This window comes from Polyodon spathula, chromosome 23 (genome assembly GCF_017654505.1).
Source record: "Polyodon spathula isolate WHYD16114869_AA chromosome 23, ASM1765450v1, whole genome shotgun sequence".
NCBI classification, from domain to species: Eukaryota; Metazoa; Chordata; class Actinopteri; order Acipenseriformes; family Polyodontidae; genus Polyodon; species Polyodon spathula.
The window spans coordinates 16291496-16304782 of NC_054556.1; the positions used below are offsets into that span (position 1 = coordinate 16291496).

Sequence of the window (13287 nt, forward strand, 5' to 3'; positions counted from 1 at the left end):
TGCTCGTTTGGTTGTTAGTAGCTTATTGATCCCAGAATCTTATCAAGCAGTTTCTTGAAGGATCCCAGGGTGTCAGCTTCAACAACATTACTGGGGAGTTGATTCCAGATCCTCATGATTCTCTGTGTAAAAAAGTGCCTCCTATTTTCTGTTCTGAATGCCCCTTTGTCTAATCTCCATTTGTGACCCCTGGTCCTTGTTTCTTTTTTCAGGCTGAAAAAGTCCCTTGGGTCGACATTATCAGTACCTTTTAGAATTTTGAATGCTTGAATTAGATTGCCGTGTAGTATTCTTTGTTCAAGACTGAACAGATTCAATTCTTTTAGCCTGTCTGCATATGACATGCCTTTTAAAACCTGGAATATGTTCAGTTCTTTTAGCATGTCTGCTAGAGCAGCACCTGGGAAGCATGAGAGGGATGCTGAAAAGCAGAAACACACCACGAGTACAGCATCATCACAAGGAAGATTGTGAAACAAAACACCAACACTGACACGCTGTTTTAATACAATACCAACAAATACATGTGACGGTACCAGAAAATAGGAAACTACACTGGAGAGAAATCCATAGGAGGAAACGACCTGGCTTCTATGGGTTACAGTGGGGCAATGGGGCAATCTCCATGGAAAAATAAGTTCTTTTTCTCACTCCATTTTGGTAGTAGATTCAAGTTATATGTGTTTCCATGTAGTTTTCTTTTAGACTGAGCAATTCTCATTCCAAATACAAATCAATTAATTCATATTAAAATACCAGACACTGTTTGCACCTGCGCGACTTATTGATATCATACAGCTTTCTTAAACCGGGTTTCCATGAAGTTTTGAGGTTGTCTTAAAACACAGCCTGCCTCTCTTGGTCCCCCCAAAAAATAATTAATAATTAATTAATTAATTAATGAAAAATAAAATCTGTCATTCTTGTGTGTTCAGCTCTGCTGATTCCGCTGAGACAAATAATAATAAAAACCAATATTACCTAAGAAAGCTCTGTGTACTATCCTTCTGTTATTTGCAAAACATTTTTTCTCACAGTTCTCAAAGGGTTAAATCAGACCCATTCACAGCATGCATAAACCCAGGCCTGATTGGCTGAGAGGTTGTACAGTATATAGATGCTGAAATAAGGTCGCCTGGATGATTTGAGTAGAACTCTGGTTCCGGATCTTTGGGAGCGTTCCAAGACAATGTATTATAATTATCTTATGGAAGATATTGAAATTGGAGAAGGAATCTATGAAAAAGACTTAGGAGTTCTTGTTTACTCAGAAATGTCTTCATCTAGAAAATGCGGGGAAGCTATAAAAAAGGCCAACAAGATGCTTGGATAATTGTGAAAAGTGTTGAATTTAAATCAAGGGAAGTAATGTTAAAACTGTATTATGCACTTGTAAGACCTCATCTTGTATATTGTGTTCTGGTCACCTCGCTACAAAAAGGATATTGCTGCTCTAGAAAGAGTGCAAAGAAGAGCGACCAGAATTATTCCAGGTTTTATAAGGCATGTCATATGCAGACAGGCTAAAAGAATTGAATCTATTCAGTCTTGAACAAAGAACATAAGAACATAAGAAAGTTTACAAACGAGAGGAGGCCATTCGGCCCATCTTGCTCGTTTGGTTGTTAGTAGCTTATTGATCCCAAAATCTCATCAAGCAGCTTCTTGAAGGATCCCAGGGTGTCAGCTTCAACAACATTACTGGGGAGTTGATTCCAGACCCTCACAATTCTCTGTGTAAAAAAGTGTCTCCTATTTTCTGTTCTGAATGCCCCTTTTTCTAAACTCCATTTGTGACCCCTGGTCCTTGTTTCTTTTTTCAGGCTGAAAAAGTCCCTTGCGTCGACACTGTCAATACCTTTTAGAATTTTGAATGCTTGAATTAGGTTGCCACGTAGTCTTCTTTGTTCAAGACTGAACAGATTCAATTCTTTTAGCCTGTCTGCATATGACATGCCTTTTAAGCCCGGAATAATTCTGGTCGCTCTTCTTTGCACTCTTTCTAGAGCAGCAATATCTTTTTTATAGCGAGGTGACCAGAACTGCACACAATATTCAAGATGAGGTCTTACAAGTGCATTGTACAGTTTTAACATTACTTCCCTTGATTTAAATTCAACACTTTTCACAATGTATCCGAGTATCTTGTTAGCCTTTTTTATAGCTTCCCCACATTGCCTAGATGAAGACATTTCTGAGTCAACAAAAACTCCTAGGTCTTTTTCATAGATTCCTTCTCCAATTTCAATATCTCCCATATGATATTTATAATGTACATTTTTATTTCCTGCGTGCAGTACCTTACACTTTTCTCTATTAAATGTCATTTGCCATGTATCTGCCCAGTTCTGAATCTTGTCTAGATCATTTTGAATGACCTTTGCTGCTGCAACAGTGTTTGCCACTCCTCCTACTTTTGTGTCGTCTGCAAATTTAACAAGTTTGCTTACTATACCAGAATCTAAATCATTAATGTAGATTAGGAATAGCAGAGGACCTAATACTGATCCCTGTGGTACACCGCTGGTTACCACACTCCATTCTGAGACTATGCGGCGACCTAACTCAAGCATTCAAAATTCTAAAAGGTATTGACAAAGTCGACCCAAGGGACTTTTTCGACCTGAAAAAAGAAACAAGGACCAGGGGTCACAAATGGAGATTAGACAAAGGGGAATTCAGAACAGAAAATAGGAGGCACTTTTTTACACAGAGAATCGTGAGGATCTGGAATCAACTCCCCAGTAATGTTTTTGAAGCTGACACCCTGGAGATTCTGGGATCAATAAGCTACTAACAACCACACGAGCAAGATGGGCTGAATGGCCTCCTCTCGTTTGTAAACTTTCTTATGTTCTTATTGATCTCAGAAGTCTGTGTTCTCCTGCAGTGGTTTCTTTACAAGGAGTTTTAATGCAGACCAGCATGAGATTAGAAAGCCTTTTGCTCTCCGGGAATGCTTTTCCAGCTCACCTCAATACTATGAGCAGTCACAGTGTTTTAATATTGAACTGAGAGATAATCTATCTGATGGATAGAAGTGTATTTGCTTCAGGTCTGTACATTTCATGGTGTGTTTTTATTGATTTGTAGAGAACTGTATCTTACTGCTTACGCACATTGTGGATTGTGGTTATATGCACCCACACCTCCTCCTTTGCGATGCTGCCCCACAGTACTCACTGTATTGAACAATCCTCAGCATGTTCTCCCACACTTTGTACTTCAGAGAGCCCAGGTGCTCGGCTACATCTATCAGCACTCCTGAAACACACTCTGGATCTTGCAGTGTGCACTCGGCTCTGCAATAATATTCAGAGTTAGTGCTTCTTTGTGTTTGCATTCAATACAATACAAGAGAGGAAGACAGGCCACATCTTACATACCTTCTCTCTGTGTCTTTGTACATCTGAAACAAATAAGGACATGAATAGAGACATTATTAAAAAAGAAACACCACTTTGATTAAAACAGCAACAAGGCTGTCCAGCTTTACATTTTGAACGCAGTGTTTATCCATTAACATATTCTCTGGAGCACCAAACCAATGAGGCACCTCTGCTGGTGGGGCATTTGGTGCCTGTTTTACTCAATTGTGGGGTAAACGTAAAAACAAACAGCAATACAAACCATGCTTGAAAAATGAAGTTCAAATGTATTCTAACATAAATGCTTGTAGAGCCTCATTCACAGTGTAGTAGTGAGTGTGCATTCACAATAAGAACATGCCACTCACAGTTAAACAATCACTACCTGCAGGAAGATGATGTCTTCAGCTTCCATCTCCTGTTCTATCACTCTGATTGTGTCTGAAAGGGATGAGCTTTCTCTTGTAAGTTTTTCAATCTTCTCTTTCATGATTCTTCCCTTTTTTTCCTCTTCCCTCCTCAGTGCAGCTATCCTGGCCTTTTCTTCATCTCGTAGAAACTGGTGAAGTTTCTTAAACTCCTCCTTTATCTGCCTCTCTGTTTGCTGGGCTTGTTTCTATACAAGAAAAGGATCACTTTGGAGTTAGTTTGGGTGTCCAGTGAAAATGTATGCCGTGTATTGTTTCTATCACTAATCTAGTTCTCTTACCTTGATGTGATCTGCTGTTTCAACCCATTCTTCTTTAACTTTATTAAAGGATTCCAGCTTGTCCTGCAAGGGCTTCAGCGCAGTCTTGAGTTCTCCCTGAAATGCAATGAAACCCAGAGCTTGCACATCACTGTTAACACATGCCTGGCTCGTAACAATATAAATGCAGTGTTTGAAAAATCTGCTCAGCGTTAGGGCTGCCACTGGCGGCTCTCATAGCAGCAAACTCCTTGAGAGTTCTGACACATCAATAAAGATTGTGACTGACTCGCAGATTCAAATGTGCTTCTAATATTTAAGAATGGAGATGAGGCAGAAGCGGGCAGTCAGAGACCTATCAGCTTTAGGCCCTCATTTATGAAGGGGCATTACATTTGGAGTTAGGTAGGGCTGTCACTGGCGGCTCTCATAGCAGCAGACCCCTTGAGAGTTCTGACACATCAATAAAGATTGTGACTGACTCGCAGATTCAAATGTGCTTCTGATATTTAAGAATGGAGATGAGGCAGAAGCGGGCAGTCAGAGATCTATCAGCCTTAGATCCTCATTTGTGAAGGGGCATTACATTTGGAGTTAGATGTAAGACAGGAGAGACAGGGGGTAAGTCAGGAGATAGAGGAGAGACAGGGTAAGAGAAGAGAGAGGGGCTAAGAGAGGAGAGAGAGGAGAGACAGGGGCTAAGAGAGGAGATACGGGGGGTAAGAGGAGAGACATCAGGTAAGAGAAGAAATGGGAGTAAGAGAGAAGAGACGGGGTAAGAGAGAAGAGGCTGGGGTTAAGAGAAGGGAGACAAGGGATAAGAGAGAAGAGACAGCGTAGCGTGTATGAATCCAATATCTTGAAGAGTTAGTTCTTTATCATGTGGAAAACAAAAGTCATATGACCCCAATTAGAGAATGCTTAACTAACAAAGCCCTCAGACTTCTCTGAAGAAGTCAGCGCAAGGATGGGCACTAAAAGAGTGTGTGATATAATGTATCTTTCAGAAGGGCTTAGACCAGAACAGGCGTGCCAGTAGAAAGACCTTGGTGTTGTAATAGAATCATCGCTGTCTATAACCAGACCGTGTGGGGAGGCAATTCAACAGGCAAACACAATGCTTGCTTATACAGTCAGCAGTGGAGAGTGAAAGTCACGGAATAAAGGGTTCACATTTACTTAGCAATTCCCCTCCCTTTTCCTGTCCTGCCTATCTCTGATAGGGGCTGTGTGAGGGTTTATAAGGGTTTAGATGTGAATTCATTATATTCTCTTGCTCTCTCTCTCTCTCTCTCTCTCTCTCTCTCTCTCTCTCTCTCTCTCGTGTGGAGGATTGTTGGAAGGGCTTGCAGAGAGGTGGAACGCCGGTGCGGTAGGACCGGGAAATTTAAAACTTAATTTATTTATCTATATATCTATTTATTTATTTATTTATTTTGTTTGTTTGTTTGATAGTTACTTAGTTGTTTTTTTTGTGTGTTTGTTTGTTCGTAGGTTAGTGGTGTGTGTGTGTGTTTGTTTTGTTTGTAGGGTGTTTGGAGATCCCGTTATGGGGTCTCGTTCAGGAGGGCTGGGGGCTCTCACCCGCCGACACGGGGTCCGTTGCCTGCCTGACCCCGGGGTTTCGGTGGAGGAGTGCCTGCTGGCAGTAGGAGAGGTGGTGGGGTTTGAGAATATTATGTCGGCGTCAAGAATGAATAAAGCGCTGGTAATATTTTTAGTGGAGGTGTCTCTGGTACACAAGCTGGTAGAGGAAGGATTTACAGTGAAAGGTGAATTTGTTCAGGTTTCCCCTCTAGTAACCCCGGTTACGAAAGTTATTATTTCTAATGTGCCTCCGTTTTTAAAAAATGAGCAATTAGAAAAGAATTTAGCTCGGTTTGGTAAACTGGTGTCCCCGATTAAGGGAATCCCGCTGGGGTGCAAAAATAACAGTGTTAGGCACATCATGTCCTTTAGTAGGCAGGCGTTTGTCTTACTAAATGATCCTAATCAAGTCATTAATGTTGCCTGGAATTTTAACGTGGAAGGGATGAATTGTGTAGTTTTTGTCAGTTCCGAAACGATGAGATGTTTTTACTGTGGAGAACAGGGACACCAGAGGAAAGCCTGCCCGAGAAAGGAGGCTAGAGCGGAGACAGGGCAGGATCAGGGCGATGCTGGCGGGGAGGAAGTCGGGGGTGTTGGGGGTGAGCGGGAGGAAGAGTCGGCTCCTGCACCGCAGCCGCAGAGCGAGCCCGTGCTGACCGAGGAGGAGGCGATCCAGAAGGAAACCGGAGCAGAACCACCAACACCACGGCCTCGCACAAAGAGACCCAGCCGCAGCCTGTCACTGACGGGTTCGGAGGATAATACCGCTACTACTGAGAATGGTGAAGAATCATTCAAGGTAGTAGCGAAAAAGACACGATTTCAACGGAAAGCTGCAGAGCTGCCGGATGGCAGAGCGCAGCCAGTGCAGAACTCCGAACCCGTGCAGACAGGGAGACTGCGGGCTCCAGAATGGGCATCAGTCCCTCCCAACGCGGAGGAAGAGAGCACAGCGCAGGGTGATCCGGGTGCTGTGCAAGACTCTCCACTTGCTGAATCTCAGCTGCCTGAAATAGTAACGGCTGTGGCAGAGGCCGGTGTCGAGGAGTCGGAGGGAGCTGCGGAGGAGCGGATTCTCGGGGGCGAGCGAGAGGACAGCGCGGACGAGATGGAGGGGGAGCTCTCTGACTCCTCGCATATCTCAGACATCCCTGATAGCCAACCCGTCAGTAAGAAAAAGTTATACACGCTTGAGCAGGTAAACGATTTTATGATAGAAACAAAAGGGAAAAGGGGAGTAGAAATAGAGAGTTTTTTCCCTGATCTAAGGTTATTTCTCCACTCTGCTCACATTATAACAGGGAAAGCCACAATAGAAGAATTTGATCAGCCAAAACGTTATAGATTAAAAAAAATTGTTCAGAAAATTAAAAAGGATCTTAAAAGTGGTTCAAAATCTCTTGTTTTAAAATGGCTGTGTTTTATGAAACTTCTTTTATTACTTGTTTTAGTTTGTTAGTTTTTTTAGCTATGATGGAAAGGTGCGTTTTTGTTTCTTTTAATCTAAACGGCTGCAGACAGTCTTTTAAGAGGGCGCAGCTAGTCGGGTTTTTAGAGCAGAAGCAGGCGGAGGTGGTGTTTCTGCAGGAAATGCACTCGGATCAGGAGAATGAGGAGGCGTGGCGAGCGGAGTGGAAGGGGCTGTGCGTGATGAGTCACGGCGCTAGTACTAGTGCAGGAGTAGCCGTGCTTTTTAAACCCAGCCTGGGGGCAGTTTTACTAGATATGGATGAAATCGAGAAAGGGAGGATTTTAAAAGTAAGAGCTAGGCTGGGCAGTACAATGTATGTTTTTATTAATATTTATGCCCCCAATAGAGGGGGGGAACGAATTTTATTTTTTAAGAAATTAAAGCAAGCTCTTTTTAATATTAATAATAATGATGTGGTGGTACTAGGAGGAGATTTTAATTGTACTGTTAATTTTAATATTGATAGAAATAATGATGAACCACACCCTCAGTCCTCCAGAGAGTTGGCTGCATTGTTAGAGTCCAGTGACCTGGTTGACATATGGAGATGCCTGCACCCCAGTTCAAGACAATACACCTGGTCTCAGTATCACACAGACTGTGTATATAGAGCAAGACTAGACCGGTTTTATACTTCTAAAAACGATTTAAATAAATTTATCAAAGCAAGAATCATCCCCAGTAGTCTCTCTGACCACCACTGTCTATTAATTACAGTAATAATTCAATCAGAACCCCACAGAGCATCTTACTGGCATTTCAATGTAAAATTATTACAAGATGTAAAATTTAAGCAACAATTCAAACTTTTTTGGATAATTTGGAAAAAAGAAAAAGCACAATATAAAGATTTAAGACAGTGGTGGGACATTGGCAAAATACAAATTAAATGTTTTTGTCAACAATATACTATAAATGCAACCAGGTCACTGAACACAGCCGTGAGAGAACTGGAGTCCAAAATCCTCCTCCTAGAGGAAAGTTTAAATTCAGAATTTAAAGAACAGACCCTGGAGAACCTAAAAGAGCAGAAAATCGCGCTGGGGAGCTTGCTGAAGGAAAGAGTGAAGGGGGCGATTGTGCGTTCCAGATTCATGGAGTTGAGAGACATGGATGCCCCCACTAGTTTCTTCTTCAACCTGGAGAGGAAGAGAGCGGACAGTAGACAGCTGTGCTGTATCAGGACTCCTGGTGGGAAAGAACTGCACACCCGGGAGGAAATCAGCAGAGAGGCGGTGCGTTTTTACAAGGAACTTTATAATAAAGAACTGTGCAACATAGAGGACACTGAGCGGCTGCTCCAGGGGTTACCCAGCCTCAGTGAGAAGGAGCAGATTCAGCTGGACGCACCGCTGACCCACCAGGAGATGACCGCCGCTGTCAAGCAGCTCTCCAGCGGAAAGGTTCCCGGGATCGATGGACTGCCAGCAGAATTTTATAATAATTTCTGGGATATAATGGGGGAGGATTTGCTCCAGGTTCTGAGAGAGAGCCTCAGCCACAAGGAACTGCCTCTTAGCTGCCGTAGGGCAGTGGTTACACTGCTGCCCAAGAAGGGAGACCTTTGCCAGCTTAAAAATTGGAGACCTGTGTCAATTTTATGTTCTGATTTAAAGATTTTATCCAAAACAATCGCTAATAGATTAAAAAGTGTTATTGGAACTGTAATACATATGGATCAAACATATTGTATACCGGGTCGCTCTATTTTTGATAACTTGTTTTTTATTCGAGATTTTTTAACTGTAAGTGATATTTGTGATTTTAATGTAGGAATGGTCTCCCTGGATCAAGAGAAGGCTTTCGACAGAGTCGACCACACCTACCTCTTTCATACACTGGAAGCCTTCGGGTTCGGTCCTGGTTTTATTTCTTATATTCGGCTTTTATATTCCAACATTTTTAGTATTTTAAAGATCAACAATGGGCTGAGTCAGCCCTTCCCAGTGTGCAGGGGTATAAGGCAGGGCTGTGCCCTGTCTGGTATGCTGTATTCACTGGTTATAGAGCCCCTGCTGCACCTGCTGAGGGTCAGGCTAGCTGGATGGACAGTGCCCTCCTCGCCCTCCACACCCTCCTCTGCCACAGTGAATGAGTTCCAGAGAGCATCTTCTGCCAGAGTAAACTGGGCAAAATGTGACACCTTCCTGTCAGGCAGCTGGGATGAGGGCACCCCTCCTTTCCTGCCTGAGGGGCTGAAATGGAACAGAACAGGCATTAAAGTGTTGGGGGTGCACCTCGGAACAGAAAACTACATGAAAAAGAACTGGGAGGGTTTGTTGGACAGGGTGAGGGGGCGGCTGCAGAGGTGGAAGGGACTGCTGGCTCAACTGTCCTTCAAGGGCCGGGTGCTTGTTATTAATAATCTGGTGGCCTCTAGCTTGTGGCACAAGCTGGTATGCCTGGACCCACCCCAGGGCCTGGTGAAGGAGATCCAGAGAGTGTTGCTGGAGTTCTTTTGGAGCGGGAGACACAGTTTGAGGCCGGCAGTCCTCTACCTCCCTAGTGATGAGGGGGGGCAGGGGCTAGTCAGCATTGCCAGCAGGGTGGCAGCCTTCAGACTGCAGGCGGTTCAGAGACTCCTGTACACTGAGGAGGAGGCTCATTGGAAGAGGCTGGCCTGTTTCCTTCTCAATAGATTTGGGGGGCTGGGGTTAGGAAAACACCTGTTTTTAATTGAGAACACCAGTTTTAGTAAAGCAGGACTTCCTCCTTTTTATCAAAGTATTTTAAAAGCCTGGCAGCTGGTGAGGGTGGAAAGGGATGTGGAGTCCTTGACAGGGCAGGACCTGTTTGAGGAGCCCCTATTTTTTAATCCACTCTTTCCAGTTAAGTTCCTCCAGTCGATGACGCTCTGTGCCAGTTTTTTAAAAGCAGGTGTAACCAGGATGGTCCACCTGTTAAACCTTGAGCTCTCCTGCTGGCTAACTGCCTCCCAGCTAACTGCACAGCTAGGCTGGCACTCAGAGAGGCTTGCAGAAAGACTGATGGGTGAGTTGAGGGGCTGCCTCTCCCCGCGGCTCAAGGCAGTCCTGAGGGAGGAGTTGTCCAGAGGCACAGAGCAGAGACAGCTTTCCTTATTTCCAGGGATGATCGTGTCACCAGCAGTAGGTGAGGAAGGTGAGGGGGGTGGAGAGAATGGAGGGACACTTTGCTTAAATTGCATAATGTGGAAGAAATTATCTTTCACACAATGAGTGGAAAGCATGTATACAAATTGTGTGTTAAAGCCATAGAGTATAGTAGGCTAAGGGGTCTGGTAGACTCTAAGTGGCGAGCTTACTTGGCTGTAGAGGAGGGGCACAGGCCGGTGTGGAGGGTGCTGTACAAGCCGCCTCTCGCCAAGAGAGTGGGGGACCTGCAGTGGAAGATTCTACACTGCATTGTGTCCACAGGCAGGTTTCTCCATAGAGTGGACCCCAGCATAAGTGAGCAGTGCGCATTTTGCTCAGCAGAGGAAACTCTCTTTCATGCCTACAGTGAGTGTGAGAGGCTAAGGCCACTTTTTAATTTACTGCAGGGAATCCTGAATAATTTAGGGGTTGTTTTTAGTAAGGAGCTTTTTATTTTTGGGGTTCTATACAGTTTTAAAATGAACAGGTGTGTTCTTGTTAATTTTTTAATTGGACAGGCAAAATTGGCTATTTTAAAGATAAGGAAAAATCAACTCTCTGGTTCTGGACTGACCAGTTTGGTGGTTCAGTTCAGGGTGCTCGTGGTCAGCCAGATCATAGTAGAGTTTGAGTATTTTAAACAGGTCAAGTAACCTGGAGGACTTTCAGGAGAGGTGGTGTGTGGGAGACTCCTTGTGTGCTGTGAGTGAGGAGGGGGTGCTCCAGTTTTTGTTCTAATTTTATTTAATTTTTGTTTTACAGTGTTTTATTTTGGCTTTTATCTGTTTTCAACAAAGAAAAAAAAAACACTGTTTAATATTGATTCTTTAATGATCCTTTTATTTTGTTTAAAATCTGTTTTTAAGGAGAACACGATGTATTTTAGGATTTTTAAATTTTGCTGAGGCAGTAGGAATCTTAACTTTTGTTGTGTTTTACCTTTATTTGAATTTTAATGGATTTTATTTGGAATATTTAAATAAAGGATCTTAAAAGTCTAAGTCTCTCTCTCTCCTCTTCTTTGATAGAGTCTGTTAGTTTAAAACAATGATATTGTAATAGGATTTGTTTTTTCACTCAGAATTTTTGGATCTTGTTGTTTAAACTGCTTCATTATAATAACCATGTATTATGTGCTGTGAAAAGTGAATACTGTGTTTACATTTTTACATAGAAATTGTTTCCATACCTTATAACCCAGTGCAGCTTCCTGAACAGGACAGAGATTGTGATTCTCATGGTTCTTTGAGGTTTGACACACAAGACAGACTGCCTCTTCATCATCCACACAGAACAGCATCAGTTTTTCCTCGTGCAGTCTGCAGAGTATTCCAGTAGGTGCTGGAGGATTCTCACTGCGTTCCTTTAAGAAGGACTCCACAATATTCCTGAGCTTGAAATCCACAGGAGGATCCCTCATTGAACCCCTGGTCCTGCACACTGCACACTCCTGAGTTTCCTTCTCTTTCCGGTACTGATCGAGACATGCTTTACAGAAGCTGTGGTTACAATGAAGAGTTACAGGATCCTTGAGAATCTCACAACACACAGTACAGGAAATATCTGCTTCCAGAGGAGAAGTGTTTGCTGCCATTTCTGCACAAAGCCACTCCTGCCTTGCTCTCTGTAAGGACTCCTTTCAAAGCCCAGAACCTCGAACTTTGTACCTGAAGATTAAAAACATGAGTCACCAGTCATGAGGCTCCATTAGCAACACTATCTTACCACTGACTTTAACCTACAGATAAGTAAATAAGAACATGCAACATGCTATTTAATATGTTCCAGATATTCATTATCCAAAACTACCCATATTGTGTTAAAAGAGGAATGATGAATTACAGGCAGCACGAGTGGAGAGGAACTGGTTTAGAGAAAAGAGGAACAATGAATTACAGACAGTGCAAGTGAAGAGAGGAACTGGTTTAGAGGAAAGGTGAATGTGTGAGTTGTTTTGGGTATTGAGACTGCATCCACACTTTAGTTTTGAAATAGACACAATTATTGTTCTTTGTTCATTTGCTTCTTTTTTGGGAGAGGTTTTCTTTGTTTTGATGTTACTGTTCGAAAGCCCTGGGCCTGTAGTAAGGTGTGTTATATACCCTGACTGACAACTCATGCTCCCTGCTTCTTTGTCGTGCTATCTGTATGTAACCTTTGGCTAGAGGTTGAAAAGATAATAAACTCTTCAGATCCGCCTCAAATAAATGAAGGAATAACAGACACAGCAGTGCAGTTAAAAACAATGTTTTTATTATCGAGTGGAACAAGAATTGAATGAGGTATCAGACAGAATCAACTTTACTAGCTAAGAAAGGTATGTTTGTGCTCATCAAATGTGCCAAGAATGTAAACTGTAGCTCTATTAGAAACTCCCTCCGACCACACGCTAAACAGGTAAACTTCAAAGTAAAAAAAAAGATAAATTAATACACACAACAGAAACAAAATGAACGTCTAAAGTAAAACACAGCAAATCAAGAAAACAACGAAAACCAAAGCAAACCCCAATACAATACTTTAAACCATAATAATCACATGATAACATGGACACAAACTCAGTTTAAAGTGAAAATTTATCCTGATTGATAACAGTCGGAGGAACAGCGTTCCAACAACCAGAGTAAAACAGTCTTCGGTAGCTTTGGTAAGGGTATTCTTAACGAGAATTGTCTAATCTTAATGTTAAGTTCATGAACTAGATACCGTAAGAGAGTACACTAGTAAGAGAAAATTTAAATAAATAAATCAATAAATAAACACTGTCAAAAGAAACAGTATACAATAAATACAGCTCAACAATAAAATAAAATACAAAACAACAGTAAGAGAAACAGTGGCTGGCACTCCAGAATTCTACAAACAAAAACACAAGGATTACAAAATAATACCACCCACAGTTTATAAAGAATCAATCAATCAATCAATCAATCTCTCTCTCTCTCTCTCTCTCTCTCTCTCTCTCTCTCTCTCTCTCTCTCGCTCTCTCTCATTGAGATTTGTGGGAGGGGTGTGTGAGGTGGTTGAGGAAGCTAGAGGTTTGTAGGAGGAAGGTTT

At 42.5% G+C, this 13287-nt stretch overlaps 1 protein-coding gene across 1 annotated transcript; it reads right to left on the reverse strand.

Annotated features, from left to right (window-relative positions):
- Positions 1-3133: 3133 nt before the first annotated feature.
- LOC121298422 (E3 ubiquitin-protein ligase TRIM35-like) lies at positions 3134-11824 on the reverse strand. Its single transcript, XM_041225548.1, has 5 exons — positions 11420-11824; positions 4078-4173; positions 3754-3984; positions 3387-3409; positions 3134-3302 (listed from the first exon to the last, which is right to left on the reverse strand). Exons 1-5 carry the CDS (start codon positions 11822-11824, stop codon positions 3134-3136), a joined length of 924 nt encoding a protein of 307 aa, XP_041081482.1.
- Positions 11825-13287: the final 1463 nt, after the last annotated feature.